The 21,057-nt window shown below is 48.9% G+C and overlaps 1 protein-coding gene across 1 annotated transcript; it reads left to right on the top strand.

Annotated features, from left to right (window-relative positions):
- Positions 1-4,576: 4,576 nt before the first annotated feature.
- SAPCD2 (suppressor APC domain containing 2) lies at positions 4,577-18,337 on the top strand. Its single transcript, XM_083597398.1, has 7 exons — positions 4,577-5,096; positions 6,624-6,775; positions 10,453-10,599; positions 11,492-11,587; positions 13,461-13,583; positions 14,592-16,049; positions 16,877-18,337. The coding sequence occupies exons 1-6, from the start codon at positions 4,634-4,636 to the stop codon at positions 14,718-14,720; spliced, it is 1,110 nt and encodes a 369-aa protein (XP_083453524.1). The 5' UTR covers positions 4,577-4,633; the 3' UTR covers positions 14,721-16,049; positions 16,877-18,337.
- Positions 18,338-21,057: the final 2,720 nt, after the last annotated feature.

Genomic DNA, 21,057 nt, shown 5'->3' with positions numbered 1-21,057 from the left:
GGGTGGAGCAACTCCTCTTTGAGGAAATGTTGCATTGTTTGGGACTTTTTGGTGTATTATTATTATTACTACTACTACTAATACTTTTTATACCACCCCAAATCCGGAGGTCTCAGGGCGGTTCACAGAAAAGAGAAGTGTAGAGAAAAGTTTACCGAAGACTGGGAAAAGTTTGTGGAATATCTGAAAAATGTGTGTGATGTGCAAACAACGCTAGTGGGGTTTCAAGAAGCACTGTAAAAGTTAAGATGTATTGTCAAAAAGAAATAGAAGGGGGAGGGAAGATAAATGGCAATACAATGAAGGGAATGCGTACTGAAGAATAACTATGGATGATTACCAGAGAAGCTGAAGGAAGTCTAAAATGTTTTTTATTTGTTAAAATTTGGATAAAATTGTATAATTTTGTTGGAAAATTAATAAAAAATTATTTTAAAAAGAGAGAGAGAAGTGTAGAGAAAAGGCAAGTAAACAGGAGACATGATAGAAGTTTTTGGATGGTATGGACTGGAGAAAGTGGACAGAGAAAAGATTTTGGAGGAAGTCGGAGGCAGGAATGCTTCTGAATACCAGTTGTTTGAAGCCAGAGGAGGGGAGAGGACTCTGGTTCTCTCAGTGCTAGAAACTCAAGATATATCAGCTAAGTGCAAAATGGCACCTTAGCTCCAGGTTGCAGTTTACCAGGGGGTTGGACTAGAGGACCCTCAGGGTCCCTTCCAGCGCTACAATTCTATGACTCTATAATCTCAGCTACATTGCTTGACTGTATCTTGCTCTTGCAACAAATCACTTGTTCCAGTATGCCAGAAGGAGAAACACACACAGTGGAAATGGAATAAACCATGGACTAAGATATGGTTACCAGATTTTTTCAAATGAATCTGGGGACACTTTTTTCTTTTTTTTTTGAAGCTGAGTAGCAACAGGGAGTCAGTAGTGGGGATGGTGAGACCAAAGACCCTGGGCTGAAGTACACATGCATATTGTATAAAGGTGCAAAGCCTTTCTTTCGCACCCTGTGAAACATAAATGCGCAGAGTTTTTTTAAAAAACTGGGCAATGGCCGTCCGCCCGCAACTCCCAAGCCTCCCCTGATCAGTCAAAACAAAGGGGGAAAGGGGCAAGAGATCCGTACCACCAGACGTCCCCATTTCCCCCTTGGCAGTCAGCAGCCTGGAGCCAGCCTGGTGGTGCAGTTGGCTCTGGCAGTTGGCTCTGGCTGGCTTCAGGAGCTGCTTCCTGCCGTGGCGCCCACCATTTTTCCTCTCCAGAAGTCCCTGTATGATGGGTTGCGCACAAGACACATCATATGGGGACTTCCAGAGAGGAAAAATGGTGGGCGCCACAGCAGTGAGCAGCTCCTGAAGCCAGCCAGAGCCAACTATACTAACAGGCTGGCTCCGGGCTGCTGAGGCTGCCGCTGCCACATTTCCCGGGAACAGATTTGCAGATCTGGGGACTGTCCCCGGGAACCAGGGATGTCTGGTAACCCTAGACTAAGACGGATGTTTTTAAACTGTGGTCAACAACATGATGCCCAGAAATCTCAGCATAGTCACAAAACCAGTAGCAAAATGCGCCTGGTGCATGGGGAATTTTAAACACTGGTTCAGATCCTGCTTGAGGATTTTGCAGTGGGGCATCTGGTTGGCCACTGTGAGAACAGGATGCTGGACTAAATCGGCCATTGCCTTGCCTGAACAAGCTCTTCTTATGTGCCTGTTGAATTGTAAGTTGCTGTTTGGTTGCACTGGCAGAAAGTTAGTTCAGTAACCTAATAAAAATAATTTTATTATTTTAAATTATTTATTAAATTTATATACCATCCTAGCTATACCTAGAGGTCTCAGGGCCGAAAACAGAATAAAATCAGAATACAAAACCACAAAATACATCATAAAAAAACAACCCCCCAAACCAATACCCCCCCAGTTTAAAAGGGCATAAAATAATAATTATTACAAATGGTAATTATTGTTTATACAGCAGCATCAATGCAGGAGATAAATTGCTTTGCAGGAGTCAACAGAGGCAAAACAAAAACCAGGTCCCTTTAGGAGCTTACACAACTGCATGGTGCCTCATTAAGAGTGATGAGGAGGGAGAGAGGTAGGGAAAAAAAATTTCCACAGCTGTGTTTTTTTCTGTAATTACCCCCCACCTCCACCATTTTCTAGAACCAATGCAACCACCAACACAGTGAAATTGGACAGCCAGGGTAGGAGTGTCCAGTAATGGCTACCATACATCGAAATTGGAAAGGTATAAGAGAGGAGGTCAACAGTAGGTGGGCTAGAACCAATGGCAGGTATAGCCAAAGTCTGCTTTTCAAACCATTTTGCTTCCTGCTGAGTTCTGCAAGGGCCACTCTGAGATCAGGGAGGAGGAAGGTGGTAGCCAGGGTCTTCCCCTGGATTGACGTTGGTGGGACAGGGCCCCATTTGCCTAGTGGACCAGCCTCCCCTGAGCAGGGAACTGCCGGGAGGTGACCTTTTTGGTGACAGTTTCCCCAGGATGGCTGCCTTGGGTCTCAGTAAGGTGCACCCTGTCTCACAGGCAAGAGATTCCAGGGTGGAGCAGTGAAGAGCGAACTGGCATGACCGACATCCCTTGGTTAGATTTCCAGCACAACACAAGTCTCTGGCAAAAAATTATGCTAACACCTTAAAGACTAGCACATCTATGATAGCGTAAACTTTAGTGGACCACAGTTGAACCCTGCTTCCTTGCATGTACAGTTCTGGTGGCCTCACTGCAAAAAGAATACAGTGGTACCTCAGGATAAGAACTTAATTTGTTCTGGAGGTCTGTTCTTAACCTGAAACTATTCTTAATAGTTAAAGCTATGGTTTTCCCAGTAGTGATGTATGAAAGTGAGAGCTGGACCATAAAGAAGGCTGAACGCCGAAGAATTGATGCTTTTGAATTCTGGTGCTGGAGGAGACTCTTGAGAGTCCCACGGACTGCAAGAAGATCAAGCCTATCCATTCTTAAGGAAATCAGCCCTGAGTGCTCACTGGAAGGACAGATCCTGAAGCTGTGGCTCCAAGACTTTGGCCACCTCATGAGAAGAGAAGACTCCCTGGAAAAGACCCTGATGTTGGGAAAGATGGAGGGCACAAGGAGAAGGGGACGGCAGAGGACGAGATGGTTGGACAGTGTTCTCGAAGCTACCAGCATGAGTTTGACCGAACTGCGGGAGGCAGTGGAAGACAGGAGTGCCTGGCGTGCTCTGGTCCAGGGGGTCACGAAGAGGCGGACACGAACTAAACGACTAAATAACAACAGCATGCTTGACCTGAAGCACCACTTTAGCTAATGTGGCCTCCCGCTGCTGCTGTGCCACCGGAGCACGATTTCTGTTCTCATGCTGAAGCAAAATTCTTAACCTGAGGTACTATTTTTGGGTTACTGGAGTCTATAACCTGAAGCATATGTAACCCGAGGTACCACTGTATTGTAGAGTTGGGAAATGGTCAGAAAAGGGCAACTGGAATGGTCAAGCGGGTGGAGTGACTCCCCAATGAGGAAATGTAGCATTGCTAGGGACTTCTTTGATCCGACAAAAGGCAAGTAAGCGGTGGTGTGAAAGAGGCATATAAAATTATGCGTAGTGTGGAGAAAGTGGAAATAAAAAAGGTTTTTCTCACTCTCTCTTGTGGATCTCCAATGAAGCTGAAGGTTGGAAAATTTAGCACAGATAAAAGCATTTCTTCACACATAGATATACTCCAGAACTCATTCACCCAAGTGATAGTAATGGCCTCCAACCTGAATGGCTTTAAAAGTGAGCTGGACACATTCATGGAGGAGGAGAGGCTTATCAGTGGCTGCCAGTCATAACAACTGTGCTCGGGCTCCACAGCTGGAGGCAGCAACGCTTCAGAATGCCAGTGCTGGAAGCCGCAGGGACAGAGGGCTCTTGTTGTGTTCCATTCAGATTGCAGGTTTCCCACGGGCGTCTGATCCGCTACTGTGAGAACAGGATGTGGGCTAGATGGGCCACTGGCCTGATCCAGAAGACTCTTCTTTAGGTACTTTGGGAGCCCTTTCCCACCCAGCAGTGGCGCAACAACTAACCACCCCCTTTTGCAGAGAGAACTCTGGGACCCTCATTTGTGGGGCAGGGCTTGTTTTTTTCATTCTTCTTGTATGAACACATTTTATGTTTTATTATGTGCTTGTTCTATGCATCCGATTCTTAAATGTTTGATACGTAAGTCAGTATTTTTAAATGATCTCTTAGCAGTCGCTTTGAGGATCGGGAGCAGGAGAGGTTTCTTAAGCCATGCGTCTAAGTGTCCCGATCACTCAGCCGGGGCTAGTCCTGGGGGAGCTAAGGGGCCATTTCTGCTTCTTTGTAGAGAATGTAGAAAAAGGGAGAAAAGTATCGTTTTAAAGCTGCTTGAAGAAGGGGGGGCATCGAACGCGTGGAGGCAAAGAAATCAAACCAGCTCGCGAAGCGCCTCAGCCAATCCCCTTCCAGGGCGCTGAGCCGCCGGCCAATGAGCGGGAAGATTTGATGCCAGTGGTGTTGACGTCACAGACCGGAGTCCCAGCCAACTCTTTGGAACGTTCGGAAGATAACTTTCGTGTTCCTTCGGAACTTTGTGTAGCAATTTCGGGAGCAGCGATGGCGCTTGAGCGCGGAAGTGATGGGCGCTCGCAGCCCGGCGGCAGCGCTACCGAGGGTCTGCCTCAGGCTTTCTTGCACAGCCTGCGGACCCTCTTCGACATCTTGGACGACCGCCGTCGAGGCTACGTGCACTTGCGGGAGATCGAGTCCCGGTGGCTGCAGCAAGGGAGCGAAGCTGGGGAGTTGCCCCGGGGCGTCTTGGAAGGGCTGCGGCGAGCCGCCCCGGCCAGCGGCTACCTCACCTTCGAGCGGTTCGTGCTGGGCTTGAGATCCTCGCTCCTCAGCCCAGACAAAGGAGGCACCTCACCGGGCCCCGCCAACAAAGGCCCCGGGCGCCCCGGCGCCCCTGCTCCGAAAAGCAGAGGAGAAGCGGAGAGGGGGTGCGGACGCGGCGCCGGCGAGTGCGCCTCTCGGTCCCAGGAGAAGATCGCCAGCGCGCCGGCGGAATGCAAGAGAGCAGGTAAGGCGCAGGAGGCTAAAGGTTCTCGCCCGCCCCGCGAAGACTGAGAACCCATGACTTTTAATTCGCGGGCACAGAAGTGCCTCTGAGCATGTGAGGAATCCCTTTCCCTCTTCGCGTTGAGTAACTGCCCTAACAGAGAGCCGGTGTGGGTGTTGCGGTGGTAACAGACGGGCCATGGAGAAGAGCCCAGTTCAAATCCCCAGTTGGCTATGGGTGACTCTGTGGCGGGCGCGATATCTCAGCCTAGCTTACCCTGCAGGGCTGTTGTGAGGCGGGTAGGATTGAGGTAGAAGGGAGAGTTCTGTGTGCCACTTTGGGCTCCGTAGAGGAAAGATGGGAGAAGAATGTAGATTAATAAAGGAGGATAATGCATGTTTACCTTGCAGAATGTATACATGGGTCCAATGATACTTACTTGCTAGTATAGCTTTTGGGTGGATCGCAGCCTAACTGCACAACCCTGTGCTTCTTGCCTACTGAGAAATGCATTTCCTGGCACAGCCTAAGGCACAGTCTACCTACTAGACTACCTACTAGACTACTACCTACTTTTATATTCACAAAAGCCCTGTGAGGTGAGCTAGGTGGAGAGATAGTGATTTGCCCCAAAGTGGGCTACTTTGAGGTTAGTGCATGGGTAGGCAAACTAAGGCCCAATCGCCTTCTCAATCCAGCCCGCAGACGGTCCGGGAATCAGCATGTTTTTACATGAGTAGAATGTGTGCTTTTATTTAAAATGCATCTCTGGGTTATTTGTGGGGCATAGGAATTCGTTCAGTCTTTTTCCCCCCAAAATATAGTACGGCCCCCACAAGGTCTGAGGGACAATGAACCAGCCCCCTGCTGAAAATGTTTGCTGACCCCTGGGTTAGTGGGTATGGGTTTGCAGTCTAAGCCCCCTCCCCACACATTTACCAAACTGCTCTCTGTAGCACCTTCCTTTAAGCATCACACCTATTTCAGCTGCTCACCTAGGCTGCCTGCCACCTGCATTCCTTCCTCACCTGCCTGCTGCTCCATCCTCATGCTGTGGTTACTGTGGCCATACTGTTGGAAAATACAGTACAGTGGTACCTTGGGTTAAGTAAATTCATTCCAGAGGTCAGTTCTTAACCTGAAACTGTTCTTAACCTGAAGCACCACTTTAGCTAATGGGGCCTCCTGCTGCTGTTGCGGCACCGGAGCCCAATTTCTGTTCTTATCCTGAAGCAAAGTTCTTAACCTGAAGCACTATTTCTGGGTTAGCGGAGTCTGTAACCTGAAGCGTATGTAACCTGTAGCATATGTAACCCGAGGTACCACTGTATAGAGAGAAATAAATGATAAAAAGTAGCTACTGTATAGGGTTGCAGGCATACTTTCCTAAATTTTAGAGGAGGTTTGAGGGAGGCAGAAATACACTAGAAGCAGTTTGTCCTTGATAATTCACCCCTCTCTCTTCCTGGTCTGGGGAGCAGGGGAGGGGAGACCCAGGATGGCTTTAATTGGATCACTTCCCCTTCCACACTTCTCTCCAATCTACAGCAACTAAAGGTGGCAGTGGTGGTATCCGAAAGCTGACAGGACAGGCTCAGTATGAAAGCACCTCCAAGCTGGTAGCAGAAGTGCGGAGGCAGCCAAGAGGCCATGGTGAGCACAGAAGACACACCATCACCAATGGGGTGGACTACAGCATGGTAAGAGAGCCCTTTCTTGTCACGCATTGGTTGGACGCAGAAGTATGGTGGGAGGCACCAGCTGGGAAACCCCCAAGGAAAGAAGGCTCAGGGCCTGGAGGTTGTTGGTGGGACAATGACGAGTGGTCACAGGGACAGGAAGAAGGAGACTGGGAGTAGAAGGTGTTGGAAGCTGAAGAGGTAACAGGGTTTAGTGAGCAGGGAGAGTCTGTGGCAGAGGGAAGTCTAGAAGCAGAGGCTGGAGAGGAGGGAAGCCAAGAACCCAGGTGGGTGAAGAAGCCAGGGGGTCTCCCCCTCCTGCTGTGACAAGCTCCCCTCCCCTCTGGTCTCCTAGAACCAGAAGAGACATGAAAAGGGCATTGCAGAGGTTGGCTGCACACAGGTGCAATCTCAGATTGCTGGGGGGAAGCCCCTGAGAGGAGGGGACTCAGATGGCTGTGGGGAGGTGGGGACATGGCACCTGATCCAGGGGGCAGGACCTACAGGGGATGAGATGCTCTGCTTGTTACGCCTGACACTCTGCCATGTCTGTGAAGCTTGTGTTTTTGGCAACTCCAGTTTGAATGATGTGATTACTGCCGGCTCGCTCTTGTCACCTGGAGGAGCTCTGAAAATGGTGGAAGCAGTGACTTACCAGATGGGGGCCAGTACATTGAGACTGAATCCTGATAAGATGGAAGTGCTGTAGGTGGGAGGTTCCTATGTCCTGAAATTAGGCGCATGGCCTGTTCTGGGAAGGGTTGCAGCACCCTGGAAGAACACATTCACAGTCTGAGAATGCCTTTGGATTCCATCTTGTCCCTAGAGTCTCAAGTGGTATCTTTGACTAGGAGTGCTTGTGCCCGGCTTAGGCTGACTTGCCAGCTGTGGCTGTTCCTGGGATGGGATAGCCTGACCGCTCCTGTCTGGACTACTGCACTGTGCTGTATGCTGGGGGGCTGCCTTTGAAGACAGTCCAGAAGCTGCAGCTTGTGCAGAATGCAGTTGCTAGGCTGGTAAGTTGGACCCCCTGATGGCGCTGTGCGTAACTGGTCCTGAAAGTACCGTGTTTGCTTCCAGTGAGCTACCACACCCAATTCAAAATTTAGTGCAAGCATATAAAGTCCTAAATGGCTTGAGGCCTGGTTTTTATCTTACTGCTGACTTCAATTAGAGATAGCTGTGCTGACTGGCGAGAATGAAATCTACTGCAGAAAGATAATGAGGCTGCTGGCTGCAAAAGGTCTCCCCCTCCCACCACCCCAACCTTTTGGCATAAAGCCTTGTCCTTCTCACTGGTATGCTGAGCCCCCTGGTCAACAAACCTCATGGCAGCCTCAGATCTGTGGAACTCTCTTCCACTGGAGAATTGTCAGAACCTGGGCTTTGAACTAAGGATTTGTTTGGGGCTGACATATAAACTGGAGTGGGAGATAATCTCAGTTATAGGGTTTTCTGTTCAAATCTCTCTCTGTTTCTCTCTTTGCTCTCTGGCTGAATATGTGTGTGGATTTTAAAAGGGGGCAATATTGACCCCATGAGGAGGGCTGGGAATGAAAATAAGATTGGAGACCCGTCTTGGCCTCAGAATCTGAGGGGAGTGCCCTCTCACCCCTCTTCCATCAAATCGCCCCATCTGGAGAGTGCCTCCTGCGTGTTTAATGGCTGCCTGTTTGCTTCCAAGGAGCAGGAGGCATACATACACATCCCTTGCTCTGATCCGCATTGATCTCCCTCGTGGGGTCCCTCATAGCTCATTGCAGCTAGGCTGATTGGGTGGGGGTGGGGGGAGACAGCTTCGCTTGCTGGCTTGTTTAGGTGGCTGGTTCTCCTTCCCTGCCCCCATCTTCTCTTCCCTTCCACCCCCCCAGGGAACCTTCGATCAGCTGCAGGCTCGATGCTCCCTTGCCAGCTTTGGGGATGCTGGCCTTTTCTACCCCCCTCCCCCGGTCGCCATGGCAATCACCCCCACCTCCACCCACGGAGGCCATTCTGCTGCCGGTGGCTGACCGAGCTGGATGAGGGCTCTGGCTGCGTACAGCACCCTCGTCGTGCCTCTGGCCAGCAGCCTCCACAGTCCCAAAGCTCTGGACTTTTTCCTGTGGGTATGTCCTACCTCACGTGGGCTTGGGAAGGCGGGTGCTTCACCCTAGGTGCATGCAAATCATGTGCTTTTCATTTGAAAATCATTGTAATAGGGGGTTGCTGCCTTGAGGGATTTCTGGTCTCGGTTCTGGATTTGGGGGACAGGATGGCAGAAGGAGGGAGGGAGGGGGTTTATGGATAAAGGATCAGGAGCGCAGGAGGCTGCCTTATTCCGAGTCAGGCTATTGGTCCACCTACCTCAGTATTACCTACACTGACTGGCAGCAGATCTGAAACTGCAGTCTCTTGCATGCAAGGCAGACACTCCACCCCTGAGCCCCTTTATGATCTGCATTATGCGAGTCATGCACCATTCAGCCACCCAGCTCTGGGCGCCCTTGCTGGCACCGGCTTTCCAGGGTTCCAGGCTTTGCCATCAATTTCTACTAGATCTTCTTCAACCAGAATTGAACCTGGAAAGTCCTGCAGGCCGAAGGGTGTGGTCTACCTCTCCTGAAGGACTTTGGAATGACTCCCTCCAGGTGTTTTGGATTACAGCATCTACATTGGCAAAGGCAAAGGGTGTAGGTAACCTCTAAAAATAGAGGCTGCTAGATATCATGGTGTATGCATGCATGTGATGTGAGGGAACAGAGCAGCACATTGTTCAAGGCAGCACTTCAAGGGGTGGGGGGGAGTCGGCTTTCTTGTTTTCATTTAAAAACCAAGCTTGTGGTCCTCATGTTTGTAAATTTGTTTCAAGCTGAATATGTGGAAGGCAGGTGACAGTGAGTGTTGGGAGAAAAGCACTTTAGAGCAAGTTCGGAGGTATGGTTTTCCTGCGCTAGACACAGGCTCTGCTCAACTTGAGTCTTTGGAACATGATTGGAAGTCAAGAGTAGGGGCTGTGAAATGTGGAACCCATGGCCCCACAGAGCTTTCAGCTGAAAAAGATGGGACTTGGAGTGGCAGCTGCTGTTTGTGTGTCTTTCCATTTCTCTTTCCTCCAGAATGGAAACTCAACGAGGAAAACAAGACATGAAAAGGCTAGGGGTCACGGTGGGGTGCTTGCTGGTGCAGGAAAACCCCCAGAAGTAACAAACCAGGACTTGTTACCAAGTTCTGAGATGTGTGGCTTAGAATCCACCTTGGAAATTATTCTGGAACGGGAATAAGACGGGAAAGAGAAATCGGAAATGAACCTCTTTTAATTAATTTTTATTTTAATGCATTTATATCCCAACTTTTTTTCCAAGGAGCTCAAGGCAGCATGCGTGGACAAGGACTAGCCACCTGAGAAACAGTTTTTATCCAAATGCGATTTTGGTTTTAAACGCAGTATAAGGTAGTCTCCGTGGGAGTACATTGTATTTAATTATGGGGTATAAGAGTTTTTAGGGGGTTAACCAGGCTGGGATAGCTGGGATAGAAGGCTTGTTGGTCTTTGAAAGTGTGATGTAGATTTTTTCAATTTCGTTGTTCTGTATGGGACAAGGACAATAAAGATTATCGTATTGTATCGTGGTTCTTCCCCCTCCCCTCCTCATTTAATCCCCGCAACAACCCTGTGTGCGAGGACTCACTGACTGTGCCTGGGGTTTGTTTCTTGGCAGCTGAAGCAGCTGAAGGAGCTGGAGAAGGAGAAGGACTTACTGCTGCAGGGGCTGGAGCTGGTGGAGAAGGTGCGCGAGTGGTACCACCAGCAGATCCATGCTCTCCAGGAACGCCAGAAGCAGCTGGGCAGCGGCAGAGTTCACATCGTGAGTAACAGGTTGACGCTGGGTTGTTTTTGTTTTTTTAAGCGAGTTTCCTCGCTTACTCTCCAAAGAAGGAGAGCACAACTTCCAGACCGTTTGGAACGGTCACACAGCTCTTACCGTCAGAAAATTCTTCCTGATGACGAGTCGGTGTATCCTTTCTTGCATTTCCCATTGTGGCATAGGGCCCTCATATTTACGGACCGCCTCTCCTTGTCTGCCCCGCAGAGGACCTTAAGGTCCGTGAATAACCATAGTTTAGAGGTCCCAGGCCCTAAGGAAGTCAGACTAGCCTCAACCAGGGCCAGGGCCTTCTCAGTGATGGCTTCGACCTGGTGGAATGCTCTGTCCCAGGAGACTAGGGCCCTTCAGGATTTAACCTCCTTCCATCGGGCCTGTAAGACAGAGCTATTCCGCCTGGCCTTCAATTTAAATTCAGCCTGATCTTTTATTTCCCTTCTCTTCCCTCCCCCACCCCTTTTATGAAGATCACTCGCTGTGAGACCCCACAGGTAATTCTCCCCTGGCCTCCTCGCTGGCCCAAGTAGGACTAATTCAGCCAGCTAGCCCTGGTGACTATCTAATGCTTATTCTCCCTAAATTGAATTTTGAATTTTATTGCTATTTATGTTTTTATACTGTATTTTATGCTGCTTTTATAATTAAGTGTTTTAAATTTGTTGTTAGCCACCCTGAGCCCGGTTTTCTGAACCGGGAAGGGCGGGGTATAAATACATTTTATTATTATTACTTGATTATTATTATTTGCTATCTGGGGGTGCTGGCTGCAGGCATGCAGGAGCTATGGTGGAGTGCTCCTGTAGATTGACAGCTGGCCTGGCTGCTCTCTAATATTGCTTTCTCCTCCCCGCCCCCCCGGCTTTCTCTCACACAGGACTTGTTCGCAGAGGGCACTCTGAGCCACCATCTCCTGCTCAAACTGCAAGCGCTGAATCACTACCTCAGTGAGCTATTGTCTCTTTCAGCAAAGGTGAGAGCTGCGGTACAGACAAGGGCCAAGGGAGTGGTGGGAGTTGTTCGGTCCTGAGTGGGCTAGCAGAGGCTACTAACCATGAGGGCTATACTCTGCCTTCATACTCTGAGGCCGCAATGCTTCTGAACACCAGAAGCTGCAGGAGAGGAGAAGGCTCTTTTGCTCAGTTCCTCCTTGCAGGTTTCCCATGGGGGGGGGGGCGCATCTGGTTGGCCACTGTGAGAACACGGTGCTGGACCAGATGGGCCATTGGCCTGACACAGCAGGGCTCTTTAATTAATTAATATCCTTTATTAGGCATAGCAAACCACACATTATCAAACAGACACCGTATACAAATTGTGCAAAATACAAGCTCAACATAACAAGGTTTGTTCCAGTCAGATCTTTAACTCCAGAGAGAACAGTGACGTAGCGTGGGGGGTGCAGGGGGGGCCAGCCGCACCGGGCGCAACATCTGGGGGTTAGGGTTAGGGGGCGCAAATCCACGGGTTAGGGGGTGCAAATTACTTGCCTTGCCCCGGGTGCTGACAACCCACGCTACGCCACTGAAAGAGAATCAATTTGCACAAATAATACAATGTAACACTACCACATCACCGATCAATTAAGAACCATTAAATCTCTTTATAAAGGCCCAGTCTTTCTACATGGGCAGCACTCAAAAATCCAGCCACTATTAAAGTAATTTGATCATTCCTGTCTGAGAGCAGGTCCTGAACCATTGGTGGTATACAGGTGAAACTCAAAAAATTAGAATATCGTGGAAAAGTTCCTTTCTTTCACTAATTCAACTTCAAAGGTGAAACTAATATATGAGATAGACTCATGACATGCAAAGCGAGATAGGTCAAGCGAGGGTAAAAGACCGTCTATATTTGGGTATTTGTAATTTTGACAAATGATTGGCTGGGGTAAATCCTCTGCCATTATCTTTTATTGCTGGGTGTTTATTCATCTTGCTCACGTGGCATTGCAGTTCCACATCCCAAATTCATTGGCGGATTAATGTGCTAGCAAACATCATTGGTGGCATTCAGAGTGTTCCCCACCAGGCGACAACAAAGGAGAGGGCCTTTTCTGTTGTGGGAACCCTCAGTCTGGACCCAAGCATAAGAGCACCCTCAGGGCCCTGTGGCTTCCAGTAACTGTGGAGCAGAGCTGCCATGGTTAGTAGCCATCGATAGCTCAGTCTCATCCATGCATTTGTCCAATCCTCTTTTAAAGCTATCTAGGTTGGTAGCCATCACTGCCTCATGTGGGAGGGAGTTCCACAGTTCAACTGTGCTCTGTGTTAGTTAGACACGGGTGGCGCTGTGGGTTAAACCACAGAGCCTAGGACTTGCCGATCAGAAGGTTGGCAGTTCGAATCCCTGCGACGGGGTGAGCTCCCATTGCTCAGTCCCTGCTCCTGCCAACCTAGCAGTTCAAAAGCACGTCAAAGTGCAAGTAGATATATAGGTACCACTCCGGCAGGAAGGTAAACGGCGTTTCTGTGCGCTGCTCTGGTTCGCCAGAAGTGGCTTAGTCATGCTGGCCACACGACCCGCAAGCTGTACGCCAATAAAGCAAGATGAGCGCCGCAACCCCAGAGTCGGTCACGACTGGACCTAATGGTCAGGAGTCCTTTGGTCAGGTGTCAGTCATAGAATTGTACAGTTGGAAGGTACCCAAGAGGACATGTAGTCCAACCCTCTACAATGCAGGAATCACAGCTAAATAATCCCTGACAGATCAAGGAGTCACCGAAAGACTTTCTTGTGTGTGAGAATGAGGGATGAAGTGCATTAAGAAGATGATGGTTTGTCTTTTTGAGAGAGAGTGTGAGGCAAATGCAGTCCTGGAACAAACCCCTTTTATTTGTCTCTAGCCACTGAACCCCAGTTTTGCAATGGGGCATGCTCCACCCTCTGCGCTCACGACCTCCCCTCCTCTCGTCGGATGTCAGCAGGCCTTCAACATGTTGAAGGAGCAGAACCGTCTGCTCACCATGGTGAGTCTGCTATTAAGTGCCAGTCCGTTTGAGTCACTGCCAGCCCACCTGTCCCCAGCCATGTTTTTTTTCTTCAAAATTTTTTATTTCTTTTATAACACAAATAAACAACACAAACAAACAATACAAACAAATTCTTATCTTATCCTTATTTTTTCTAAACATTGTTAGGTGAGCTTCCCCAAGTCCCCCCTATCTGATTTTCACTTTACCTCATCTTTAGCAGTTTACCTATATAATAATTTTTAACCATTTTTTATCACAGTTACTTTTACCATAAAAATCTTCACATTTTATCCCTTACATATAATACTATTTTAAAATACACCATCTTCTACTTCTAACCTTACAGCCTATATCAACTTCCAAAGCTATTCTGAGATTTAAATATTAACATATTTTTTCAAATATTCCTTAAACTTCTTCCACCGTCTCTTCTCTCTGGTCTTGGAGTCTGCCAGTCAGTTCAGCAAGTTCCATATAGTCCATCATCTTCATCTGCCATTTTCGATAGTTGGTAAATCTTGTTTCTTCCAATTCTTCGCTAGTAATATTCTCGCAGCTGTTGTGGCATACAGAAAAAAAGTAACATTCCTTTTGGGGATTTCAACCCCCCCCACACACTATACCAAGTAAAAAGGCTTCTGGTTTCTTAATAAATGTGTTTTTCAACACTTTTTTCAATTCATTATAAATCCTTTCCCAGAAGTCTTTTACCTTGGGGCACGTCCACCACATGTGGTAAAAGGTTCCTTCTTTTACCATTTCCAGCATTTATTATCATGAATATGATACATTTTTGCTAACTTCACTGGTGTTAAGTACCATCTATACATCATTTTCATCAAATTTTCTCTTAATACACCACATGCTGTGAATTTAATTCCTTTTCCCCACAATTTCTCCCAGTCCACCATCATAATATTGTGCCCCTCATCCCTGGCCCATTCAATCATTACAGATTTCACCTGTCCATGTGGTGGTCTTAACTCTGCCTTTACCCCGCAGGAGGTGACAGACAAAAGCGAGCGGATCACCCAGCTGGAGCTGGAGAAGTCTGCTCTGATCAAGCAGCTGTTTGAAGCGCGTGCCCACAGCCACCACGAAAGCAACCTGCTGGACTCCACCTTCATCTAAGACCATCTTTGGACATTGTGCAGGGCTGCAGGGGGACACCAGCCCTGGCTGCAAGCATCTTGCAGGATCCTGTGCAGCTGCAAACAAGGTGGCGACTTGCACCTTGCCCTCACCCCTGCACCATCTGGCCTTGGATCCCTTTTACCTTGTGGCCGAGGTCTGAAATCATGACATTGGGTGCAATTTACTCTCCTGACGGTTGGGGAAAGGAGCATTGATGTCCAGGCCTGCATTGCTCCAGCCCAAACCATTCCAGGATCCAGATTTGGATTAGCTGCTGTTCCACCCCACCCCACCCCCCCCGGAAATGCCGGTGGTGTTTGGTGTTTTTATTTTAACTCCTGCCCTACGACGCCATTCCACTGAGTGTGGATGTGGAATTGGGGCTGTCACTCCAGTATTGATGGTCCGACCCGTTTCCCATGGTTAGAAGTCTCTTCCTTGACATGAGAAAGGAGATTAATGTTATTTATTTTTAGGATATCTGCAACTCGATTATCTTTAGGATATCTGCAACTCATTGACAAGCATTCCACATTGGGGGAACGGCATGTACTCCATGCTGGACCCAGCGGCAGAATGTATGCATTCACACACACCCCAGGGTGTTTGTGTGGGGCACCCCCCCAAGGGGGCCTGGGATGAAGGAAGCCTGCTGCGGCTTGCCAATTCTTCTCCACTCCACCCCCGGGTCAGTCCTGACCCGGGAGCAGAGCTTCAAGCTGGCTGCACACTGGAGCCAGGCTCCAGTGGGAGCCTGTTGTGGGGGCACCTGGTCATGCCCTCTCCCCAAAATGTCCCTGAGGAAGCAGCCCCACCACCACCATGCCAGTGGCTGAACCCTGGAAACTGTTCCAAAAGTGAGATTCAGGCCCAGAAATGAAGTCCCTCTTTTTGGCTCAGTTGTCAGGAGTGATATTTCTCTTTGGCTCAAGAGGAGAGTACTTCTGAGTTCATGCAGAGTGCTGTTTCCTCCTTTGCTGTGGCTGGGCTTTGGGCAAACCTGAACCCCCTTCCTAAATCTGTGCCTGTTTTCGTAAGAGTCACAGCAAAGGCCAAGCAGACGACATTGGGGATTATACTGCCTCTTATACAGGAGGATTGTTTGAGCTGTTGCAGCTAATAGACTTCTCATTTCATATCAGGTGGTTGGAGGTTTTCAAGCAAGCCTGGATTTCTCCAGGGCATAGATGGAGTAGGCTTATTTTATGTTGCTAGTTATTTTAACCAACTGTTTGCAGGGGGTTGGACCAAATGACTCTATAATTTTGTGAAGAAAACACAGCCATCTTTCGAAACTCTTAAATTCTCTCAATTTTGCAAAGCGCAGTTGTCAGAGCTGCCCGAGGTCCCAGCTCACAAAGGACCAACGCCACTTCGTTGTTAAGTAAGGAAGTCTTTATTGAAGTTCAGTTTCACTTCCAGAGCCGCAGCGTGCAGCTCTACGTCTCAAACTTCAGACCGCTGATGCTCCGTCTGAGTCTCCTCCCCCCAGACACCAGTTTAAGACTCTAGCCTTGCTCCACCTTTTCCTCTGCTCTTTCCGCCTCTGGTTCCGCCTGTCCGTCGGGGTCTCGCCCTTTCTAGACTCTTCTGACGCTGAATCCCCTGAGCCTTCCCCCTCCCTCTGGCGGGCTTTAGGAGCTGGTTCCCAATCCGGGTCTCCTGCTGTCCCTCGCGCCTGTACATTTGAACTTGGCGCGCGCGCCCAGCCAGCAACTTTCCTCCTGACCGTTTCACTGCTGCTGTCACTGCTTCCCCCCTCGGGGAGACTAGCTGCAACTGACCTCCCCTCCGTTCCCCCACTCTCCGATGGAGGCGTGGTCAGCCCTGACTCACCTTCTCTCCCCGCTGGAGGAGACGCTGGCCCTGACACATGTGACTCTTCCCCCCCACTACGCTCTGGTGGGGAAACTGGTCCCGATCCCTCGCTGCTGCTTTGGGGTTCCCCTCTGGCTCCTTGTTTCTGGTGCGTCCCCCCTGGGACCCCCCTTGCTCTGACCATCGGCGCCCCCTTCTGGGAATCTTCTGATTCGCTGGAGAAGCTCATGGAATCTCTCGGGTCGCTGTCATACTCCCCTACGCTGCCCTCGGATTCTTCCCCTTCGTCTCCATTTCCTCTCTCCCCTGTGCTCTTGCTCCCGAGCCCCTGACAGCAGTTCTCCAGCTGAGGACTGCCCACAAAGATGCGCACAGCGAGAATAAGTGTACATAGAAATGCACATTAGTGAAAATAACATACAAAAGATGCATTATATTGGGGGCAAATTGCTCTGCAAAAAGATGTGGATATTAAGTAAAATTGCATAAGAGCATCTATAGAATCCTAAGGGTTGGGAGGGATCCCAAAGGTCATCTAGCTCAACCCCCTGCAATGCAAGAATCTCAACTGAAGCGTCCAGGTTAGAGGGTCATCCAACCTCTGCTTAAAAACCTCCGAAGAAGGAGAGCCCACCAGTTCTTGTGGGAGTCTGTTCCACTGTCAAACAGCTCTTTCCGTCAAAAAGTTATTCCTGATGTTGAGTCAGAATCTCATTTCTTGTCATTCGAATCAATAGCGGGAGGCACTCAAACTGAAAGGCAGGTGAATTTCCATGATAACATTTTCTTTAAATTGCTAGCTAATGTGGAATGGAAGCCTGGCAAAACAAGAAGCTGAATATGGGCAGACTTAGCCAGTATCCATCACACTCCAAATAGAATGTTCACAGACACGCTGTGACATCACTGATCAACCACCAATGGCAGAAAACCAATGGCAGCTACAGTGGGTTCTGTGGACATGTAACACTGGGGAAGGGATGTGGGTGGCGCTGTGGGTTAAACCACAGAGCCTAGGACTTGCCGATCAGAAGGTTGGCGGTTCGAATCCCCGTAACGCGGTGAGCTCCCGTTGCTCGGTTCCTGCTCCTGCCAACCTAGCAGTTCAAAAGCACGTCAAAGGGCAAGTAGATAAATAGGTACCATTCTGGCGGGAAGGTAAACTGCGTTTCCGTGCGCTGCTCTGGTTCGCCAGAAGCGGCTTAGTCATGCTGGCCACATGACCTGGAAGCTGTCTGCGGACAAATGCTGGCTCCCTCGGCCAATAAAGCGATATGAGCACCGCAATCCCTAATGGTCAGGGGTCCCTTTACTAACGCTGGGGGAATCCCGTCCACTTTTCACCACTGCTGTTTTGACTTGGGATGTCTCTGCAAAGAGCATACCCCCCCGCCGTAATCAGAATTGTAGAGTTGGAAGGGACCCTGAGGATCTTCTAATCCAGCCCCCCGCAATGCAGGAATATGCAGTTGTCTCATACGGGGATCAAACCTGTAACCTTGGCATTATCACCACCATGTTCTAAGCAACTGAGCTATCCAGGCTGTGGTTAAGATGGTATGTGACTCCCTCTCCTCTCTCCAGCTGACTCCCATCTTTAAATATGTTTACCCTCCCCAAATAGGTTTACATCTGAACACTTGTATGCCATTTTGTATGTAGCATTTTTGTACTGGTAACTTGTCTGAAGTTCTTCATGTATGTACATGTATACTTGTTTAAATGTTCTGTGACCATGGAGGATTGTTGGTTCCTTTTTCCTCCCAAATAAAAGCTGAAATGAGCCTGAAACCATTACTGCTGTTGTTGTTGTGACTGATGTTGTTACTGTTATTTATCATGCTAATTGATGCTTTTGAATTCTGGTGCTGGAGGAGACTCTTGAGAGTCCCATGGACTGCAAGAAGATCCAACCACTCCATTCTTAGGGAAATCAGCCCTGAGTGCTCACTGGAAGGACAAATCGTGAAGCTGAGGCTCCAGTACTTTGGCCACCTCATGTGAAGAGAAGACTCCCTGGAAAAGACCCTGATGTTGGGAAAGATGGAGGGCACAAGGAGAAGGGGATGACAGAGGACGAGATGGTTGGACAGTGTTCTCGAAGCTACCAGCATGAGTTTGACCAAACTGCGGGAGGCAGTGGAAGACAGGAGTGCCCGGCGTTCACTAAACGACTAAATAACAAAAATCACATGCAGGGTGCTTTACAAATAATGATAGGGCAGGTCTCTATCCCAAGGGCCTTACAAATCTACAGATGGTCCCAAGGCAGCAAGAGTGGGCTGTGTGACTTCTCACCTAAGAGCATTCATTATTATTTATTAATAAAAGTATTTATATACTGCTAAATCACAAAACACAGGTGGTGCTGTGGGTTAAACCACAGAGCCTAGGACTTGCTGATCAGAAGGTCGGCGGTTCGAATCCCCGCGATGGGGTGAGCTCCCGTTGCTCGGTCCCTGCTCCTGCCAACCTAACAGTTCGAAAGCATGTCAAAGTGCAAGTAGATAAATAGTAGGTACCGCTCCGGCGGGAAGGTAAACGGTGTTTCTGTGCACTGCTCTGGTTTGCCAGAAGTGGCTTAGTCACGCTGGCCACATGACCCGGAAGCTGTACGCCGGCTCCCTCGGCCAATAAAGCGAGGTGAGCGCCGCAACCCCAGAGTCAGCCACGACTGGACCTAATGGTCAGGGGTCCCTTTACCCTTTACCTTAAATCACAAAACATATCAAAGTGGTTTACAACATTGAAAAGATTAAAACCACACACAATAAAAGCTTTAGGGAAAAAGTAAAAGCCATTTTGAAGCAAAAATGTGCGTTAAAAACACACATCAGTCAGCCATTTTGGGAGTGGTTTTGCCTGCATAAGCCTGGTGGAATTAAAAAAAATTTCATCGGGCTTTTAAAACTTGGTACAGAGGGCACCTGCTTTGATGTGGCTTTCACTCGGGACAACCAAAGTTTCTGTAGAAATGTCCTGCTTTGGTCCACAAGAGGGCCCTGCTGTCCCACTTAGAATACATTAGGTTTTAAAGAGCAGCATTAGCACACAGGCCACATGGGATTGATTAATCTTTTTAGATTTATTTCACATATTTATAAACTGATTCACAGACTGAAGCCATTGAAGCAGTGTACAACAATATAAACATGAGGGGGTGGGGGAGATTCCCTAGGTGGAGATGGAGGCAATGAATTTTACAGATCCACCTCTGAGTCAGTCCTTGGCCTCCCAGGAGGACACAGTACAGTAAGATCACATCTTGTGTGCAGTTAGCTTGCATTCTTTCAGACAGGTTGGAAGATAGCCTGTTGAAATTGAGCAAATTAAATGTATGCAAGTTGGAGAGTGTAAAAGGTTTGGGGTTTTTTTTGTGTGTGCCAGGTTTTCCCAGCAAAGCCCCCTCACTGTGCCTTGCTCACTTGTGTGCAAGCTCTGGAATGAAGCAAGCATGGGAGCCGTTTGAGTAAACACATTTATGTGCCATCCCTGGAACATACCCCACCCCATGCAAGATGGAATCAGATAATAATAATAATAATAATTTTTATTTATACCCCGCCCTCCCCAGCCAAGGCCGGGCTCAGGGCAGCTAATAAGCAATAATAAAAACAAGCTGAATGAATACAACTTAAAAACAAGATTAAAATACAACAATTAAAATATTGAAACATTAAAATATTACAATACAGCCTCATCACAGGAGGAGAAAGGAAAAAGAAAAAGGAAAGAGGGGGAGGGAATCAAATTGGCTCCAAGCCAAAGGCCAGGCAGAAGAACTCTGTCTTACAGGCCCTGCGGAAAGAAATCAGATCCTGCAGGGCCCTGGTCTCATGAGGCAGAGCGTTCCACCAGGCCGGGGCCAGTGTTGAAAAGGCCCTGGCTCTGGTTGAGGCTAATCTGACTTCCTTAGGGCCCGGGACCACTAGGGTGTTGCTTGAAGCTCTCCATGGGGCATACCAGGAGAGGTGGTCCCGCAGGTACGAGGGTCCTAGGCCGTGAAGGGCTTTAAAGATCAAATCCAGCACCTTAACTCTGACCCTGTACTCCACCGGGAGCCAGTGCAGCTGGAAAAGCACTGGGTGAATATGCTCCCATGGCAGAGACCCCGTGAGGAGCCTCACTGCAGCATTCTGCACCCGCTGGAGTTTCTGGGACAGCTTCAAGGGCAGCCCCGCGTAGAGCGAATTACAGTAGTCAAGCCTGGAGGTGACTGTCGCATGGATCACTGTGGCCAGGTCGGGGCGGGAAAGGTAAGGGACCAACTGCTTGATGCGGCGAAGGTGGGAAAATGTCGCCTTGGCTGTTGCTGTGACCTGAACCTCCATGGAAAGGGAGGCGTCAAGGATTACACCCAAACTCTTAACGGTAGGCAATGGCACTAATTGGGCCCCTGCAAGAGAAGGGAGTTGGTCCCTCATCCCCATGCCATCCCAACCCAGCCATAGGACCTCTGTCTTCGAAGGATTTAGTTTCAATCGGCTGCCATGAAACCATCCAGCCACAGCTTCCA

Source organism: Podarcis filfolensis (assembly GCF_964270895.1).
Source record: "Podarcis filfolensis genome assembly, chromosome: Z".
In the NCBI taxonomy this organism is placed as follows: domain Eukaryota; kingdom Metazoa; phylum Chordata; class Lepidosauria; order Squamata; family Lacertidae; genus Podarcis; species Podarcis filfolensis.
The sequence above is the reverse complement of the archived record's forward strand: the minus strand, read 5'-3'. Positions and strand labels throughout refer to the sequence as shown.

Excerpts from the sequence above, each read along its gene's own strand:
- SAPCD2 (XM_083597398.1), top strand. The coding sequence starts at position 4,634 with ATGGCGCTTGAGCGCGGAAGTGATGGGCGCTCGCAGCCCGGCGGCAGC. Across the intron at positions 6,776-10,452 it reads ATGGGGTGGACTACAGCATG|CTGAAGCAGCTGAAGGAGCT; the intron begins GTAAGAGAGCCC and ends GTTTCTTGGCAG. Across the intron at positions 13,584-14,591 it reads AGAACCGTCTGCTCACCATG|GAGGTGACAGACAAAAGCGA; the intron begins GTGAGTCTGCTA and ends TTTACCCCGCAG.